The sequence below is a fragment of the Prionailurus bengalensis genome, chromosome D2 (assembly GCF_016509475.1).
Source record: "Prionailurus bengalensis isolate Pbe53 chromosome D2, Fcat_Pben_1.1_paternal_pri, whole genome shotgun sequence".
In the NCBI taxonomy this organism is placed as follows: domain Eukaryota; kingdom Metazoa; phylum Chordata; class Mammalia; order Carnivora; family Felidae; genus Prionailurus; species Prionailurus bengalensis.
The window spans coordinates 18,446,367-18,467,108 of record NC_057351.1 but is presented as its reverse complement, the minus strand read 5'-3'; the positions used below and the strand labels follow the sequence as shown (position 1 = coordinate 18,467,108).

Genomic DNA, 20,742 nt, shown 5'->3' with positions numbered 1-20,742 from the left:
TGAAATTGTGACTGTCTCCAGGCCGCTCTGGGCTCCTCCTGTCTCCAGCGGGCAAAGAAGGGAGTTGCAGTGCTGGCTGGGCCGACTGATCCTGACTACCAAGGGGACGCTGGACGGTCACTCCACAGTGGAGGAAAGGAAGGGTATGTCTGGACTACAGGAGATCCCTTAGGGCATCTCTTGGTCTCATTCTGTCCCTTGGTTAAGGGTAACGGAAAACTACAAAACTCTAATCGAGGCAGGTCCAGTAATGGCCCAAGGCTCTTCAGAAATGAAGGTATGGGTCATCCCATCTGGTAAAGACCCAGGACCAGCTGAGGGGTTCGCCGAAGGGAAAGAAAATACAGAACGGGTAGAAGGTGGTAGTTACCCACCAAGAATGAAATATCTGACCAGTTACAGAAATGAAGATTATTTATGTAACCCTCCCTATTTTGTTGTGAATGTGTGTGTGTGTGTATCTACCTATAGGCAAATATCTTTGTTTTCTTTCCTCTCTTACTCCCTTATCGTGTACACAAGTTACTCTGATTTTGTATCAGAGTATTTAAGTATCGTTAACTTTATGCCATAGTATTTAAGTTTCAGGATATCAAGGAAAAGAGTAAATCACCTAAGGACTTTGTTTTTTCTTCTGGGGGAAGGATTAGTGCATTTTTCATTGTCCTCATGAGAGCTGTATCATGTTAGGTGGAATAATGACCTTGTTAATCATCTTTATTTGGAGAGTAAGTACGCTTTCAGGAGATGGGTACGGGTGCCAAGTTGACAGGGGGTGGACTTGTGGTGGTTAATTTCGTGTCAACTTGGCTCGGTCATAATGCGCAGATACTTAGTTAAACATTATTCTGGATGGTTCTGTGAAGGTATTTTGTTTTGTAGATGCGACTAACGTTTAAGTCAGTAGACTTTGAGTAAAGCAGATTATCCTCCATAATGTGGGTGAGCCTCGTCCACTCAATTGAAGGCCTTATAAGAACAAAGATTGATCTCCCCAGAAGAGGGAATTCTGCCAGGAGAAGAGGGAATTCTTTGTATTTGAACTGCAACGCTTCCCAGGGTATCCAGCCTGCCTGCCGGTTCTGTGGATTTTGGACTTACTAGCCTCCAGAACTGCATGCACTGACTCCTTAAAATGTATCTCTCTGCACATATGCCCCATCAGTTGTGTTTCTATGGAGGGCCCAGATACAGACTTTGGTCTTTAATTCTTTTTTTTTTTTTTTTAATGTTTATTCATTTTTGAGACACTGAAAGAGACAGAGCAGGAGCGGGGGAGGAACAGAGAGAGAGAGAGAGACACACACACACACACAATCCGAAGCAGGCTCCAGGCTCTGAGCTGTCAGCACAGAGCTTGGCGTGGGGCCCTGAACTCACGAACTGTGATATCATGACCTGAGCTGAAGTCGGATGCCTAACCGACTGAGCCACCCAGGCACCCCAATTCTTTAAATGCTTCTTCTGTAAATGCTGTAATTCTTTAGAAGAGCTCCCGAAAATTTTTTCTTTAGAAGCTGTAATTTTTTTTTTAATTCTTGTAGGTCTATTTACTTTCGAGAGAGCAAGCGAGCGCGAGCGGGGGAGGGGCAGAGAGCGCAGGAGACACAGAATCCAAAGCAGGCTCCAGGCTCTGAGGTGTCAGCACAGAGCCCGGCGCGGGGCTCGAACACACAAACTGTGGATCGTGACCTGAGCCGAAGCCAGACACTTAACCAGCTAAGCCACCCAGGTGCCCCTAAATGCTGTAGTTCTTTAGAAGAGCTCTGGAAAATTTTTTTCCCCAAAATACTAATGAAAAAACCAAAACCAAAACAGCTCAATCCTTATCAATTGGACTTCCAATATACGATGGGGAGGAACCGTTTGCAATTCCTTAAAATCTTAGTTTCAGGCTTCCTTTTCAAAATGAGAGGCATTTTAGTTTAATAAGTTTATAGAAAGAACCTAGCCAGCAAGAAACAGGGCTGCACTGCTTCAAAACTGACTGAAATTCACTGCTGTCTCAGCTCAGTTTCAAAACTGCTTAGCTGTTCTCTCTTGTCTGAAGAGAACCGGTCAGGTATAAAATAACATTTTGATCAACATACTCATTATGTGGAACAAGGTGAGACCCACACGATCAATCTTGTTACCTTGCAATCATCACACGCACTTTGGATTCTGCGCAAAGGGGACCCACTTAAAATAGATTTTTTCTAATTTCAAAAGGAGCATATCCTCCGAAAAGCGTGATTTTCTTTCCTCCCATCCATCTACCCGCCGGCTACGTTAACAAATGCCTACTTGGAGAGCCACACTCCTCTGGTGGGAAAGAAGAGGAAGCTTCTCATGGAGTTTGCAGAAGTCAGCAGCGAAAAGGACACGAGGTTAAGTGAAAACCGAGCCTGTCAGTCCGTGTCCTCCTGCCTGTCTCTGTGTGGTCTGACCCCACTGCGTGGCACCCTGGCCTCTGCTCTGAAACACCACACTGCCCAGCTGGACTTCTCACCTCCCTCCCTCCTGGGCTCCGCTTCGCCCTCGTGTTCCTCAAATGTTCATTGCACTTTCAGGAGTGAACACGGAGTGTGTGTTTCCTGTGACCCAGGCACCTGACATCCGTCATTGTGTCTAAGGGTCACGGCCGGCCCCAGATTCACACCTGGACCGAATGGTTCCAAAGCCTCTGCTCTTCCTACTGTGCCTCCTGAAGAAAAGGGCCCACAGCAGTAGGTGAGCTCCCAGAATCTCTCGCCCACAGATGACTTACGGAGGAAAAAAAACGCTCCGGGTGCTCCAGCCCGAGAGGCTCTTATTTTCCTACTGTCTTCGAGATTTATCATCTCCTAAAACTGGAATTTGCCCCTCCGTGAAGCTGATGCTGAGTTCTTTATCACAAGTCTGTATCTTCTCTTAAATACCAGCCTCCGTTTCCTACTGCAGTCTACACCGTGGGAGGCCACCATCATCATGATGTACAAGGCACAACCTGACTTACTTCTGCCCAGTGTAGCTTAAGCCCCGGTTTGTCACAGAGCCCGAGTCATCCTCCTTTGATCTTGAGCCTTGGAGAGTCTACCTTGGAAATTTAATTATGAGATCCAGACCCTGCTTTCCATTTTCACACCTCCGCTGAGTTCTGGTCCTCACTCACCTCCCTTCGCAAGCAAGTACTGCAGCGGACTTCAGGCTGGCCTCTGTGCCATCCCACTTGCAAGCCCTGTCACCAACTGCCTTTAGACTAACATTCCCGCTGGTTGTCTCCGCCAGGAGACAGGAAGAGGCTCACGCTTCCAGGCCCAGTGGTCAGGTCTCTCCTCAGCCTGGCTCCAGGGTGTCTGGCTTTGTCTGCAATCGGAAAGCCCTGTTCTCAACCAAGCTCGTTTTCTCCCTGCTCCTAGAGGGGAAAATCGCCATCTCTACCCTCTTGTTCCTGTCTTTTCCCCACACCCCGAATCCTCCTCCTTCTCCTCTTCCACCGTTTACTGAAATCCAACCCACCTTGCAAACGCTAACTTAAATTCTACCCCCTACTCAGGAAGGCCTTCTCGACTACCCCAACCAACGTTCACCTTGCTTTCAGAGTGCGATTCCTAGACGTACAGAATTCAACACGGATTTCACACTGGCTTGTGAAAGTTCTTCCACTATATTCGAACTTTATTTAAAAACTTTTAGTTTTAGACTCCTGTGGTCAGGATTGCTTCTTGCTTAGATTAATTACTATATCTTATACTTTATTTCGGTGCTCAGGAAACACTTGTTCATTTGACTTGGTTGACTACTCTTCAGAGGCCTGAGGCTATGCAAAAATGTCTCAGGAAAAGCAGTCTGTAAAAACACACGACAAAACATATATTCACCCCCTCCAAATAACCTGTGCCCAGTGGATTAAGGAATTATAGGTAAAATAACAGACAACTTCCTCAGTTTTGAAACAAGACAAAGGAGAGGCTTAGTAGATTACAATTTACTGCAATGTAAAGTTCTGGCTGAAGGAAATTATGGGATGAGAATAAAGAAGATACCACATATTAGGAAAAAACCATCATCCTCAAATACAAGGAGTCAACATTTACTCCATGTTAAGAGTTTGAGCAGGTGTATATATATTTTTTTGATCTTTATTTTTGAGAGAGAGACAGCATGTAAGCAGGGGAGGAGCAGAGAGAGAGGGAGACACAGAATGTGAAGCAGGCTCCAGGCTCCGAACTAGCTGTCAGCACAGAGCCTGACGCGGGGCTCGAACTCACAAACTGTGAGATCATGACCTGAGCCGAAGTCGGACACTCAACCGACTGAGCCACCCAGGCGCCCCGCAGATATTTAAGAATGACATCAGAGCCCAAAGAAATAAATTAAAGCAGAAAACTTTGCACCAGGGTAAATCACATCAGTGAGCAATTAAATGTATTAATAATTCTCCATTGCAAGAAGTAACTACAGTTCTGTATCATAAAACTATTCCAATGAGCCTATCACATCTATGCTTCATTGATATAAAAACGTAAACAAAAATCTATACAGTATCACTACAGTCACGAGTGTCACGCATAATGGAAATAAGTCGTATCTATGACGAGCCATCTCAGGGGGTGAAGTACAGGGAAGGCATCACTATTGTAATGATACATTGGGGCTTTATGCTTTTGTCTGTCTCCCTCATTAGACAGTGGGCTCCACATCAACACTCTCTATTGCAACACCACTGCTTAACATAAATATCGGCTGAATGGATCAAAGAGAAAGGCTGAGAAGAGTTAGGCATTCCTTTCCAAACCAGCTTCCCCACCAAGAGCACACAGAGACAAATCTATCGTGGAGAGAGAAATAGAGCCCTATTTTAAAAACAGAGGAAAACGTCTTTCTAAAGACTGAATTAAAATTTTTGAAATACTGCTTTAAGCCTCCAGAGCGAATGCCAATGATTAAATTATCTCCAAGTTCTTGCTTACCTCTGAATGAAATCCTTCTTATAAATTCAATTTTTTTTTTTTTTTTTTTTTTTAAATCCTTACTGGAGACGGAGAGCGGCTGATCACTGTTCTGAGGATATTTAACGTTCATATGATATGAGGATCTTAATGGAATTTCTTTCTTTTCAGTTTAAACATAAGAGACTCTTTTTACTAAACCTTTGAGTTTCATGATTTTTTCATTTTTGTAACCACTTAAAAGACCACACTTCTGAATTCCATCAATCAACAACTCTGAGGCTGATAAGATAACCCTCTCTAAGGTTTTATTTCGTAACGTTTATTCCCTGTAACATTTTGGCCATTTTCCCCAACCGCGGGACACAGGAAATATGGAATCTCTCCTTTAAAATACAAACTATTAGAGGTCAGGTAAAATCAGGACAACCCTAAGTGAAATAAAACTAGACGTATTATTTTGGTTTATAACTGATTGCATTAGATGCATCTTTACCATTAAAGATTATTATTGAGGATTTTTCAAATAAAAAAAAAGAAAACCTCAAAGAGTTTTAACTACATTTACTATTAACCATTTTATCTGCCAGTTACTCTCAATCCTTTGAGGGCAGAGAGTTTTGTATTTCTTGTACTTCAAGGTATCGTGTATGAAGAAAGTACTCAAGAAAGTTTGATTAATAACCTGAATCAAGCTGGTCTCCCTCACTGCGATAATCTTTCCAACATTAAAAGTATAATCAGTCATCTTAGGACTGGATGGATGAGAACACTTGGTTATACTTTTGAATCGCTTTTTCTTTAAAAAAAAATTTTTTTTTTTAATGTTTATTTATTTTTGAGAGAAAGAGAGAGAGAGAGAGAGACAGAGAGACAGAGCATGAGTCGGGGAGGAGCAGAGAGAGAGGGAGACACAGAGTCCGAAGCAGGCTCCAGGCTCTGAGCTGTCAGCACAGAGCCTGGTGCAGGGCTCGAACCCACGAACTGTGAGATCATGACCTGAGTCGAAGTTGGACGCTTAACCGACTGAGCCACCCAGGCACCCCTTGAATCGCCTTTTCTATTTCAAATACAGGGAAACCAGAGCCCCAGAGAGGCCAAGCAACTCCATTTTTTTTTTTAAGTGATTAATTTAAAAAGTCATACAGAGAGTTAACAGAACTGATTGGAACTCGTATCTACTGATTTTGCATTCTAGTGGTCATTACACCACCCATGAATGGTCTAAATTACTTCTAATTTTTTATCTTGCTGATTCATGAGAACAACAGCCTTGCACTTGGGGAAGTAAGGGGAAAAGCTCATCCTGAGATGTGCTATATTAGTAACAGCAATTTCAATGTACGTTTCAAATTCTCTACATTTAAGTATGTTTCTCTACACGGCTGATTGAGCTTTCGCTGTTTCAACCCAAGTTCTAGTCACTCTGCTGACAGCCACAGATAAAACGGTGAACAAAACATCTGGAGCCCTGGTTCTTGCACACTTTAACCTTGCGATTTAAGTCTCTTACGAATTCCAATAGATTGTAATACTGAGTACCAGGGCTGGGCGAAACCACCTTGGAATCTCTACTATGTACACCATACCTGGAATCTACTAGGTTCTGAGGGAAATTTGCATGATTCTTTCTTGATAAGAAGTAGCTCCTAGTGCCGAGTACTTACCAGTGAGAAAATTCCGTAGTCGTCCAAACTGTACTTCATATTGCTGGGGCTCTGCCTGGCAAGGGGCTGCGGACACGATGTTGGCACAACCGGATTCGGATTGGACTAAGGCGGAAAAGATACACGAGATGGGGATGGGAAACACAATTATTAATCCAATATGTGGCAGGATGGATGGACGAGGGTGTTGAGTACGCATCAGTAGCAATGGACATTTCAGTACGTTTTCAAAGTATGCTGGGACTTCTGGTTAAATATGACCAAGTGATGACACCTATGTATCTCCTCTCCTTCCTGATACCCAAAAGAAAATGACAGTGGAGGAATGAAAAGGTATAAAGCACAGAGAAAGGTGAGTGAGAGGACAGGTCCATAAGTTCATGAGAGACCTATCTGAAAGCATCTGACCCCATGTTCTGACATCCTACAAGAAGGTACCTTGGTGTGGGTCTATTTTCAACCATCGTGATGAATACTTAGTGGGCCCTTTCAATTAAATTCACGTCTCTTGGTTCTTTTTTCTTTTTTCTTTTTAATGTTTATTTGTTTTTGAAAAAAAGACAGCAAGCAGGGGTGGGGCAGAGAGAGGAGAGGGACAGAGGATCTGAAGCAGGATCTGTGCTAACAGCAGAGAGCCCGATGCGGGGCTTGAACTGTGAGATTATGATCTGAGCCAAAGTCAGACACTTAACCGACTGAGCCACCCAGGTGTCCCCTCATGTCTCTTGGTTCTGAGAAATTTTGTGATTCCGTTTCCTTTCTGGGACCCCTACTATTTCTTTCTTCTTCCACCCCCCCTCCTTTTAAGTAAGCACCAGGCCCAATGTGGGGCTCAAACGAACGACCCCGAGATCAAGAGTCACATGCTGTACCAACTGAGCCAGCTATGCACCCCTGGAAACCCTACGATTTCAAGGTTAGATCTCGTTCCCTCAACTTTCAGCCTTCCTACTGATTTTTCATTTTTACTACCCTGTAGTTAAATTTACCAAATTTCTTGCTGTTCTCTGAATGTTCTTTGTTTTTTAAAAGTAGCATTCTCTTCTTGTTTCGAGGCGATCATTGAAGGTATTTTTGAAGTTTTCTTCTCTCAGCTGTCTGCTTCATCCAAGTTGCTTCTCACGGTTTCTTTCCACATCTCCTTTTCACAGAGGGTATGGTAGGTTCTTTCATGGCTGAAAGTGAGGCCCTACAGAGCTGACAGAAACTTCGTATGCTTATCACCCAGCATGACTTGGATGGGCTATTTCCCAATGTCAATGTCTTTGTAGGTCTTCTGTCTTGGGCAGGTCAGATTCGCCAGGGAAGAATCTGTAATCACCTTCCTGAAGGATATGTGACTGGCTACTAGTATTCTGGGCAGCAGAATGTGGGCAAGAAGCCTGGAGTCTTAAATTCTTTTTTTTTTTTTTTTTTAATGTTTATTTATTTTTGAGAGAGAGAGAAACGGAGCATGAGTGGGGGAGGGGCAGAGAGTGAGGGACACAGAATCGGAAGCAGGCTCCAGGCTCTGAGCTGTCAGCACAGAGCCCGATGCGGGGCTCGAACCCATGAACCACGACATCATGCCCTGAGCCAAAGTCGGACGCTTAAAACCGACTGAGCCATCCAGGCGCCCCAAGAAGGCTGGAGTCTTAATATTCGGTACGTAATCATGCACTTAGTCTCCATGCTATGAATTTATGCTTTCTAAGAAGAAAAACGACATTCCCTCACCCTTTCTGTGGGAGGAGGGAGACACTGGGGAAAGGTGGCTGGGGGCTGCGGGAGCCATCTTTAATAATCTGGATGAAACATTAACAGATTTCAGAAAATGGAATATCATGTAGGAGTAGAATCTAATGCAGCAGGTCTGAAGCAGCCGCAACATAAAATGTCCAGGGAGGGGGTACAGATGAGAAGTCAGTGTGCCCCACTGGAACTCAGAGCGACAGCCTAAAGCAGGAGACTATGCTGCACATGGAAGAAGGGGACCCCTTTCTGTCCTCCATGAGGCTCCCCACTTGAGTTAACCAGTCACCAAGTCCTATAGGTTCCTCAGATCTTTCCTCTCCTCTCCACTGTTACCGCGTCCTTAACTCAGGTCGTCCTCACTTTTCACTGGATTATTCTGTGGCCTTGTAAGTGGTTTCCCTGGTTCTACTCTGGGCCTTCCCCAAACACCACAGCCACCAAAGTGATCTTTCCATAATTCACATTTGAGAATTTAGATACCCTCCTTCCACTGGCTCCTGGTGAGCTCCTAATGGTTCTTTTGAAACCTAGCTCACCCCTTCTATTTACTAACCCCTGACTGTATGCTAGGAACCACGAGACCTTTTAATTAATTAATTTTTAAGGGAGAGGGAGAGAGAGAGAGAGCGCGCGCGTGCGCGCGAGTGCACATATGTGAGTGGGGGAGGGGCAGAGGAAGAGGGAGCAAGAGAATCTTAAGTAGGCTCCATGTCTGGTGTGGAGCCTGATGCGGGGCTTGATCTCATGACGGTGAGACCATGACCTGAGCTGAAATCGAGAGTCAGATGCTTAACTGAGCCGCTCAGGCGCCCCAACCACGAGACCTTTGGGAAGCAATCCTTGACCTGCTAGGCTAATTGAGACGACCATCGTCTTTGTCCCTACAGAACCTGAGGCATTCTCCCTTTGCGGAACTTACTACATCATACCCTCCTATCATCAGTGATTTATCTGCCTCATTTCCTGGCTACAATGTTAAGCTCTTTAGGAGCTAGGATCCTAACCTTAGTTATCTCTAGGACTTTTCAGCACCTGGCCAATAGCAGATATTCAATAGGTGGTCTGCTGAATGAAGACATAATATTATTCAGATTGCTCAACTGACAGAAAGACCTCGGACAAAACCTTAGGATGATCACATCTCATGTTTCTCACATTTCCTGGTGGTTTTCCAGGGACAACAGAGACCTTTCTAGGAAGCCATTATGTCTTAACTAAGGCAACTAAGAGTCATGTTCTGGAAGTCTGTGTAATAGCTCTTGCTTCTATCTTCTACCAACAACTGCAGAGAATTACTGTTCCCAGGTTCTAATGAATACAGGGCAGCCGGAGGTGATTAATGCACACCAAGGGCTATGATGGCAAGTTTACAAGGAATTACTCTGGCGCTATAAACTGGCCATCCTACTAGAAATAATAAGGCATTTAGTAATTTATTCCACGTCTGTCATCTGGCTCCGTTCTTGTCGAGGGTAACGCAGTCCGAAAGAAAGGAAGAACGGAGTGGATTTGATGCTGAGGAACAGGAAGGCAAATGCCTGACTGGGTTACTTCTACGGTCTCAGGGGGGAGTCAGGAACCACCCCTTTGAAGACACCCTCAGGTTTTTACTGTCCCATCATTCTTCCTCCACAGCAATGGCAACATACCCTAAGAGCACGCAGGGTCTGGCTTCATGATTTTGGAGGTAATACAGGGAGGCAGAGGAAGCTGCTGCTACCAGTATGGAGGCTGAAACCATTAAGGGAAGGAGGAGGTGGAGGCAGATACTCAGAAGAGCAGAACGAAATGCAAGAATAAAAAAGAGTCCAGTCTGAGCAGATAAGAGGAATCAGGGCTATGCTGGAGAAGTCACTGCAGTGTCGAACTCCGCCTGCAGCCGTTAAAGGGCACAGTCACCCTAAAAACACTGCAGCCATTCGTTTTTCCTCCCCAAATCTCCAGTACACGAATCCAATAGAAGAAAATTCTATTACATAAAAACCGAACTGACAGCATAGCTAAGTAATAAGTGTTTATTATTCTGGACAGATTTAAGACACTTGTTTTTTTTTCCCCCCGAAAAAGCATCTGATTTCAAAACAAGAAACAACACCCAAACTTAGAACCTCAGGAGCATATCTAGGATGCCAATCTTTCCAACCACTGGTCCTAAAGTATTCGTTCACCCAGCAAACCTGACTCCCGTGGGCCAGGCTCCGGGCTACAGCAGAGGGATCAGTGCAGGAAGGGGACAGACACCCTGGCCCTCCGGGTCCTGTAGCACAGGAGTCCACAGAAGGACAGGTCGCACGTGACGTCAGATACAGACAAAACCACTTAGAATCCCGAGGCGGGATGGATTACGACAGGCGGCTTCTAGGAGCGGCTTTGAAGGATAGATAGCATCTCTGAAGGCCAGCACCGTCATCTGGTGGTGCCCACCGAGGCCTCCGGAGAAGTGTGACCTGTCACGGACACTCCGGCCCGCCCCCAGAGCGGGCCCGCGGGTACCTGTGAGGTTGGCTGCCATCTCCTCAGCAGTCTGTGACAGCCGCAGTCCTTGCTTTAGGGGACCATCGGAGTCCACATACTGCCGGCGTTTGAGGTAGCAGGACACTGCCATCTGAATCTGCTCGGTGCGCACTCGTTTCATGACCTTCAGAGGGAACCACAGAACACTGAGGCATTTGCGAGATCGTCCAACCCAACGAGGACATCACATGGGTAAATTAAGGAGCCAGACTAGCCACGTGGCTAAGCAAGTGACCTAGTTGAGACAAGACAAAGTTCCTTCATTACGAACCTGGGGCGCTCTCCGTTTTGTCCATTTTCTCGATAGTCATACGGTCACCTTCAATTACGGACGACAGGAATGTCACTGAGGATAACACCCCATGGATCCCCCCCCCCCCCAAACTTCATTTTATACTATGATTTCAGTCTTGCTGGTGGAGCTTTTCATCAGGGTTGCTGACAGGGGACCAGGTCAATTCCAGACTCTTTTATTTCTCCTGCCTACTCGGGGAGAGAGGGGTTAGTTGGCAGTGAACCAGCTAATAAAGCGGGCGGGAGGCAATGCAAAATCGAAGATCTGAGAAATTCAGAAACTGGATGAATAGATGTTGAGGAAGTGAGAAATTTATAGGGAGGAAAGGAAGGCTGTGTTTTTCCAAATAGGAGAAGGCTGGCAGCACCACGTCCAAGATTTGAGTAATGTGTTTTCGTTGTAATCACATTATTGACCTCTCTTACTCTTTATTTATAACCTCGGGGACAGAAAAGCATCAACATGGTGAGAGAGTATGTATACGCGGTAAATGTCTCACGAATTCATACAAGAAAGGAAAGGAAATGAAGTGCACCAAAGAGGGGTAAATGACTTTTGATAATTCAAGCCAATTTGAGGGCTCCCCTCCAAAGGACTATTTTCCTTGACTACTAAATTGATTATAACGAGTAACGGGACGTGCCATGGTCTCAGATGCTACTTTGCCAGGAGTACACGGCACCGTAGTCCATGTGGCCAATGACCCCGATGAGTTCTGCATGTTCCCTTCGGTCACGTAAAAATGGAGCGCATGCAACATTAGCCACACACATGGGACTGTCCCTATCACCGCGATCTTCTCTAAACCAAGGGCTCCCAATGTTTTCTGTGGAAGATCCGCTTTTGGCAACTCATTTGGGTGTGTTTGAGTTTTTTTTGTTTCAATGACATGCACTGGCCTTCTTTGTGATTTCCTCCGTTCTCTTTTAGGATTTGAAATTCCTCCCGTTCCAGAAATCTGCCTTTTTTTTTTTTTCCCCCTTTAAACATTTCAAAATATTTTATTTGCATCTAATTTTATCTGTCTGCAATTTTAGTGTATAATGTGTGGTGAATAACCAAACATTTACACAGATACCGTAGCAACAAACTGTTCTAAAGTCATTTGCAAAAATATTTCTTTCTTTCCGAACTGATTTGTGGTGGCCCTTTTAAAATAAACTCTGAAGGTCTGCTTTTCAATTCCGGAAAAGTCAGACAACAGAGCAAACAGGGAAGGCTGGGGATACACGCACTAAAACATATACATCTATACAAAAATATAAATGTTAGGACATCATAAATATGTATACACTATAAGTATGTTTAACTCCATTTATAGAAAAATTACATCCCCCATGCATTTCAGTTTTGGATTACCAAAGACAGTACAGTATCACTCGCTAAAAAGGAAGGGCAAAGGAATGTCAACGAGGAACACTGCTCTAAGCATTCATCTGCCCATCAATGAAGGTAGATAATTGTTTTTTGGAGATTACTAATAGGCATTACTGTATCATTTTGACTGTATCAGGGATTCTCTCTGGTTCTCTAACCTGGCCATACCTAGACCCTCTTGTGACTGTGTGTGTAAATAATTTCAGCCCTGGAGATTCTGATTCGATGTTATATTTAGAGAAAAACAATGAAATGCACACAGAGACTGTGACGATACTGCCCTTTCCCAGTCTGGCCCAAAGTCAGGACTGGTCAAATCCAACCAGCTCCCAATTTCCCAACCCGTGCCACGCCCCCATCCCCCAGGATGCTTGCTAAAGCTGCTTTCAATCTAACTTCAAGAGCTCAGAGTCCCCAAACTCTTCGAAAGCAGCCCGATTCCTTGTGTTTTAGCTGAGACTAACATTTTCAGATTTCCTACTGCCCATCTCTTGTCACCACGGGAATGCATGCTTATATCAATGGGTGTCCCTTAGTGCTCCAAACAAGGTGGGAGTAAGAGATCACCTCTCTAATGGGAAGAAACCGTGCATGTGGAAGACACAGAAAAACCGACAGAGAGAACAGACCCTGCAATGACACATGTCCTCACAGCGGGGCCATGCTTATGCACATCTGAGGAGGAGGGGGCAAAATATGAAAGGTATGGAAGAGCAAATAGGAGAATGAACAATAGCAAAAAAAATGGCCACATTTGGGAATTGCTAGAAACTAATTTATAGATATTGATTCTAACGAATCTGTCTCAATTAGCTGCCCCAAATGGCAGTGTCTCTGAACCCAAACCACTATGTATGACAAGGGACCTTTCCTGAGGGTGGGCGGTGAGCCAACTGTAGGGCCAAGGACCTTAAGAGCAAGAATGCTGGCACTGACTCTCTTTTACAACTGCACTCAACAGAAATACCAGAGACATGATCCAATCGACTTAACTGAATTTGATTCCAATGCACACATATTTCAGATGAAATAGATAAATAATGAAGAGTTCTGTGGAGAAATCAGTTCCCCTCCCCCTACTGATTTCCGTAATACCAATACCCATACATGGACACGAGAGAGAGAGAGAGAGAGAGAGAGAGAGAGAGAGAGAAAACTCCTTAAAATAGACCTGTCTTTTGAGAGACTCAGACATGAAAGAACACTGCAATTTCAAGTTACTTGCTTAGCTATTCCCAGAATTATACAATCTTTTAAATTTAAAGTAAATTTGGATACAATTACATCTTTGTTAAAACTTCAAGATTTCCCACAACATTCCGTTTTACATAATATCTTAACTTTTTTTTTTTTTTTTAAATTTTTGGGACAGAGAGAGACAGAGCATGAACGGGGGAGGGGCAGAGAGAGAGGGAGACACAGAATCGGAAACAGGCTCCAGGCTCTGAGCCATCAGCCCAGAGCCCGACGCGGGGCTCGAACTCACGGACCGCGAGATCGTGACCTGGCTGAAGTCGGACGCTTAACCGACTGCGCCACCCAGGCGCCCCATAATATCTTAACTTTTAAAGGCAAAAACAGATGACTGCATACCTTTCTTTTCACGCCATATTTGTATTTCTAGAAATTAAAATGGGGATTCTGACACAATATGTATCTATTTCTCTATGTCAATAGTTGCATACTGTTTAATACTTTAACAAGGTTGCTACATAAAATCAAGACGTGACCATCTTCCCGTCTCGAAGTAGCAACAGCCCAGGAAAAACCACAGACACACTCTTGATATTTAACTTCAGAAATAGGGAGAGGCAAAGACACCTGGAACCCAGGCACACTCTTAAGAAGATGGGGCTGGGGCGCCTGGGTGGTGCAGTCGGTTAAGCGTCCGACTTCAGCCAGGTCATGATCTCGCGGTCCGTGAGTTCGAGCCCCGCGTCGGGCTCTGGGCTGATGGCTCAGAGCCTGGAGCCTGTTCCTGATTCTGTGTCTCCCTCTCTCTCTGCCCCTCCCCCGTTCATGCTCTGTCTCTCTCTGTCCCAAAAATAAAAAAAAAAAAAAAAAAAAAGAAGATGGGGCTGCAGCCAAGTAAATTTCTTATTGGTTACAGACTGCAACCTAACCCCATCCACTTATGTTCAAACATACATGTTGGTGAGGGGTGCTAGGAGAGACACCCCCAGCCCACCAAGTCAAGGGCTAGGTGGGCGAAGGACTCACAATTCCACGAAAGGCCAACAGACTACTGCTTGCACAGCACCTCCTGGGTAAGGTGGCAGCTTTGAGTGAGTTCAAAATAAACCCAGGCAGGGGCGCCTGGGTGGCTCAGCCGGTTGAGCGTCTGACTTCAGTTCAGGTCATGATCTCACGCTCCATGAGTTCGAGCCCCACGTCGGGCTCTGTGCTGACAGCTCAGAGCCTGGAGCCCGCTTCAGATTCTGTGTCTCCCCCTCTCTCTGCCCCTCCCCTGCTCATGCTGTCTCTGTCTCAAAAATAAAAATTAAAAAACATCAAAATAAATCCAGGCAAACTCACCACCACCAGTCTCCAATCAGCTCCCTAAATGAGCCCACTGGCAGGTGGCTAGGGGTGTGTGTGAGTGTGCTCTGAAGCAAAAGTATTCCAATTATACATTTAGGCTTCAAACAGGTAAAAATGATTGTGCATTTTTTGTTAAATGGCATGTAAAGTGCCTACTGGGTACTCAGATATATTAGTTCTTTTTTCTTGCAGTAGTATAGACGCAGTATCTATCAAAAGGTCATTCGAAGGAGGATTTAGAAAGCTAGCTGTTGCATTAATCATCATGGAAAAGTGTATTCAATTACCTTTGTGAAAATATAAAGCACAGATGACAAGTGAGCCACAGTACACTCAGTTTTAGTTAATACCTCATATAATGTTAACATTACGATGGCCTTTCATATTCGATCTGTGCTCCCAGACTGACACGAATATACTTGAACGAGAAGCTGTGCTCTTTCTTATGGTGCCCCAAGAAACAGACGGCACAAAGATAAGGCTCCGTGCTGAGGGCTCAGGATGCAGTGCAGCACCTGGAGGTTCTCTGGGGCTGGGGTGGGGGATGGGGAGAACTCACACAACTAGGTGGACAGATGCCCCTAGGAGTTGCTTTTCTCCGACATCAGCTGGCACCTCTACGATGTTCCAGATGTTTTTTTCTCACCAACTAGTTTCTTTCCCTATAGCTTCTCACCCAGACGTTCCAAAACGGCACCAGCCTCCTTATCCAACCAACTGACCCTGCTTCCCACCTCAGCAGGCTATTTACTAAGACTTGAGATTCCTCAACTCTTGCCAAATCAAACAGTCCCTTTCCACACTACCCCACAAGGTCTCTTGGCGGCTGAACGCGCCTCCTCCCTTGAAGCTCCCTCTCCCTTGGTCGCTCCCCCTCCCCCATTCTTGGTCTGCTTCTCATTCTTCACATTCCCTACACCATGACTCTACTTAGACAAGACTCACACCGTCTCTAGTCGGACCACCTTCCTGAGCTCCAGTCTGAGGGACATCTCTACCTAGATGCTGCAAACATCTAAGCTCAACGTGCTCAAATTTGCTGGCTTCCTTCAAACCCTCTTCCTTCTCCTACTGCTCCTAGCCAGCTTGGTGATGCCCTCATCTACCACCGAAGCAAAAAACCCAGCCATCGTCTTGAGATTCTTCTTCTCCCTCTCATTTCTAACAGGCCACCAGCTCCTACTGTATATAGAATTCTTTCTTGCAGCCACTGCTGCTACCCCATCCACTGCAATGTGACAGCGCAAGTCACTTCTCAACTGCAATGTTCCAATATCCCCCCCACCTCTGGCCCTACCTCAAACCACCCTCTAGAATGCAGCCAGAGCAGAAGACACATCTGATTATGCTACTCCCAGGTTTAAAACTGCTATCCCTCTGCCCTAGTGCAGGTTGTCCAGTCCTGCCATCACCGTTCCTTAGCTCGCCCAGACAGACGGGAGACTTCCCGGGGGATGGAGCTTTTCTTATCTTTGAAACTTACACGAAGAATAAAGTGAGTGCTGTCTTGCTTTCTGTTTGTTGGAATTCGTGACAGTGTACTGTAGGTTCGTGATTTTTCTGAGTTTTTATGAGCCACAAATATTTGCCTCCTGCTTTAAAACTGTTTTCCAGCACAGGAAAACTATTTCTATCAAAACTTCACTAACACGGAAGAGTATGGAACAAGAATGGACATCTACATTTACTACGACTTCAGAACGAAAACTTTCATACGTGCTCTGTTCGCAAACACTATTGTAAGCAGGAAAAAAAAAAAAAGAATGGTTTACTCTCAGAGAATAGGGGGAATATGTCAGGAACAATTTAATGACATTAAGACATTTGTGGGTCTCAAGTGGAATGATACCCATTTTTCATTCTAGAGCAGTATAGGACTTTCTGCAATAATAAAAATGCTCTAAGTCTGCACTGTTCAGTACGGTAGCCACCAGTCACAGAGGGCTAATGAGCAATTAAACTGTGCCTCGTGCTGAACTTTTATTTTAATTAAATTTAAGTAACCACACGTGGCCGATGTTAACTGTAGTGGACAACACGGTTCTAGAGCATGGCGTTACTTTGTGAAACTCATGTATCAGCATCTAAAAACGCTGATTCACAAAGTTGGGCAAAACACTTCTGATTACTAAATTACCAAATATCCAAAAGTTAGTACAGTTGACCCTTGAACAACATAACTGACCCTGCCCAGCCCCCACTCAAAAATTTGCATATAACTTCTGCCTCTCCCAAAACTTCACTGCTAATATCCTGTAGACTGAAAACCTTACCAATAACAAATACAGTTGACTAGCACGGATTTCGTATGAGAATTACATATTGTATTCTCACAATACAGTAAGCCAGAGAAAAGAAAATGTGATGACAACCATAAGGAAAATATTTATAGTACTGTCTTTATGGGAAAAAAAATCTGTATATAAGTGGATCCGCACAGTTAAACCTGTGTTGTTCAAAGGTCAGCTGCATTTTGCTAGTAAGACACAACTACCTTTTATTATAACTAAACACTGCAAGGTGACTAAGATACATTTCAATACATTTTACCAGAAGAGTAGCTTAGTTGACTGCTCAACAAAGAATTATGAATGGAAGTTCTCCGTGATATTTTCTGAACCCTGCCGGTACACAATGTTCTTTAAACCTTCTAAAAGTTAAAAAATGAGAAAAGGGAATCTGTTTTAGAGAAAAAGATCAACAATTTCTGTGAAATGTCCAAATAGGAGGTTAATCTCAAACCTAAGACAATGATACCCTTGCAATGAGAAAATTAAGAAGAAATTGTGAGGATTAATTTAAATAAAACCTTTGAGGGCTGTAGATGAAACACTCAAATGTCTGCTTATAATCTTTAACTTATTAACCTACGTGTGTTTAAAAATACGTTATAAAAGGCAATAGGTTAATTCATGAAACAATTTTATTCTATTTCACTTTCGTCTTCCACATATCAGTGTCTCTGTGGTCACTTAAGCCCCTCTGAACGATTGAATTCCGTTTTCTAGAGCACATCACCGTCACGTTTGCCAAATCAGCTGCGAAAGAATGCTTTTTGAATCCACACACGATGCTCTCATTGGAAATCTCAACCAACTGAAGCCATCAATACGTATTCAGGAGGGCGGAACACTTTTCAGTCATCGCTGACTGTACTGATTCACTGTATAAACATACCAAATTAGCAGCAACTGAGGTTTGGGAGTGCACTATGTATTTCCCAAACAGCATCCTGTTGTCCAAAAACAAGAGTAACTGAGAGTGCCCTGTAATGAATAGGAAAGACTTGAACACGTGGTGACACCCTCTTTACCGACAGATGTTTGCGGGGAGCCTGGCCTCGTAATCAGGTATGTATGGTATATCCTTGAAAACCACTTTTAAGCGGTCAGGCTGCCTGGGATGATCTAAAGGTTTCTTCGTGCCTTTTGCGAATGCTCTCTAAGCTTCCAGATTTGGAAAGAAATGCCTGTCTGCGAAGTAGTCATTTTCCTTTTTGAGGCACAGGCAGACAAAAAGCTGCCAGGACAAGTGGATGGATGGGCCTTCCCTACTTTTACTCCAACCCCATGCTCCTGCAGGCACACTCTTTCCAAAAAGCTAATCTGATGGCAACTGTGCTCAGCTTAAAACCTTTCTACTGCGTCCACCAGCGTGGAGGATTTAAAAAAAAAAAAAAAAAAAAAAAAAAAAGCATCAACCTCCACCGTGTCATCTCTAGGTTACTCTGACCCACCTTTGTTTACCCAACTGGTGGGTACCAACCCCGCCTGCTCATGTCAAGGGCTCTGGCCAAGACTCCTCCATTGACGGGAGGGAGGCCCTCCTGCCCCCCCCCCCCCACCCCGCACTCCGACCTGGTTAAGGCCTACTCCTCCACACAGCTCAGCTCAGCCCGGTCCACTGCCAACCCCAGGACCAACCTGTTTCACTGCTCACCACACTGGTTCCTACACTACCACTGCTAACACCTCATACTTACTGAGCCTATGCCACTGGCCAGACACTATTTTAGGGGCCGCACGTAGATCATCGCCCGTACGCTTCAACAGCCCCGGAAACTAGGTAACATTCCTCGGATAGGAAAGCTGAGGCCCAGAGAAGTTAGACACTACCCTAGGGTTTCACAGTGCCAGGATGGAAACTCAGGTCACCTGGCTTCAGGGTCTGGGCCCTGACCCTTTACAATGTCCTGCTGCCCGAGAAGGTTCCACATGAAAGCAGAGGCTTCTTGACAACAGTGAAGGCTTCCCAGTTGCTCGTTGAGAGAATGGTCAGAACAACTGCTACCTGGGAAGCTGCCCCTCACACGCAAGGAGGCTGGAAACGACTTCCAGCAGCATCCACTGGGGGATGTTGGTTTAACAGAGGACAGCTAGGGCTCCCTTCCAGCTAAGACCAATCATCCAAACCAGAATCCCTTCCCTTTCTCCTGGGATGTCCTTCACAGGTGTTACGAAGGACATTTGTTTGTAAGAACAACCCCCCCCACCAAACCAGTTACTGGGCGGTTAAGTGAGGCCTTCCTTCGCGTAGCTTCACAGGGACAGAAGCACATGTAAACCTCACATTTATAGGCAGGAGCAACAAAATCATCCCAAGACGCAAGAACCTGATTTATTGTCTGATGATGAAGAAAAAACCACCCAAGGCAAGCCCACCCATTGGCTTCCTAGTTCAACACTGCATTTTCAGAGGCAAGAAGGATTCGTAATTGGCAAAGCAAATCAAAGTTAGCAGGCTTCACGTTTTACACGAAGAATTTAGGCCCACAAGGAATCTAAAAGGTATTCTCCCCAAAAGGAAATGACAATAGCTACTACTTAGTGCTTTCTATATGTCAGGCATTTTCACATTCCTCATCCCTTTTTTTGGGGGGTGGGGGGCACCCTTTAAGAGACCTACTTTTAAGTTATCAGTCCTCACGCCGTTTTACAGAAGAGGAAGCTAAGGCTCAAAGAGGTTACATGGTTTCAACCTTAAGTCTACAGGGTCACCGAGCGCCATCCACTACTCGAAGTTTCTCGGAAGTTTAAAGATGGGGCACAAACTCCCTTTCCTACTCTCACTTTCGAGCAGGGCTGCGAGCACGGGGAACGGCCGCCGGGTCCTCCCACCCCACAACTCAGGCAGGTCACGCACGTGTATCACCTAAGAGCAGACAAACTCCACCCTCACTGCTCCTCCGGACACGGCACCCAACTGCTTGTTCGCGGGAGTCCCCATTCCAAGATTTCAATCTGCAAGGTCAGAGTTTAGGTAATTGAAGACGGACGCCGCGTGGGATTGGCAGACTTACCTTCTGATCCCAGAACCACACAAGCTGCGAGATCCGCAGTATAACGACACTTTCACTACTGATGGGAGAACTGCATGAAGCTTTCAAGTCCTCCACTTCCGCTAAGTCTAAAATGACACCCACTATTTCTAACCATCAACTGACTTCGGACCGACGCCTCGCCTGGTACATTTTCAAAAAGCCCCGGAGCTCCGCGAGTACCGCCTAAGCGCACAAACCTCTTGCTGTCATGAGTTAAGCAACCTCAAAGGCAGCCTTGCAGGTCGGTATCCTCCAGCAGCAACTAGTCTAACTCGAGATCGCCCCCCTGTCACACGCAGAGGTCGATTTCACACCCGGCCACCCGCAAGCACCATGTGCGAAGTTTAATCGTGAGTTCGGCCAAAAGGCATTTCCTTTTTC

General features: G+C 45.1%; 1 protein-coding gene across 3 annotated transcripts in view; it reads right to left on the bottom strand.

Annotated features, from left to right (window-relative positions):
- The window catches only part of TAF5L (TATA-box binding protein associated factor 5 like), a 32,853-nt gene that overhangs the window by 11,467 nt on the left and 644 nt on the right, over nt 1-20,742 (bottom strand). For all 3 annotated transcript variants that reach the window (XM_043596347.1, XM_043596345.1, XM_043596346.1), the window contains exons 2-3: nt 10,808-10,952; nt 6,581-6,685 (exon numbers count right to left, since the gene is read on the bottom strand). In XM_043596347.1, the coding sequence (XP_043452282.1) occupies nt 6,581-6,685; nt 10,808-10,949 (247 nt within the window). In that variant the 5' untranslated portion in view covers nt 10,950-10,952. The remainder of the gene's footprint in view (nt 1-6,580; nt 6,686-10,807; nt 10,953-20,742) is intronic.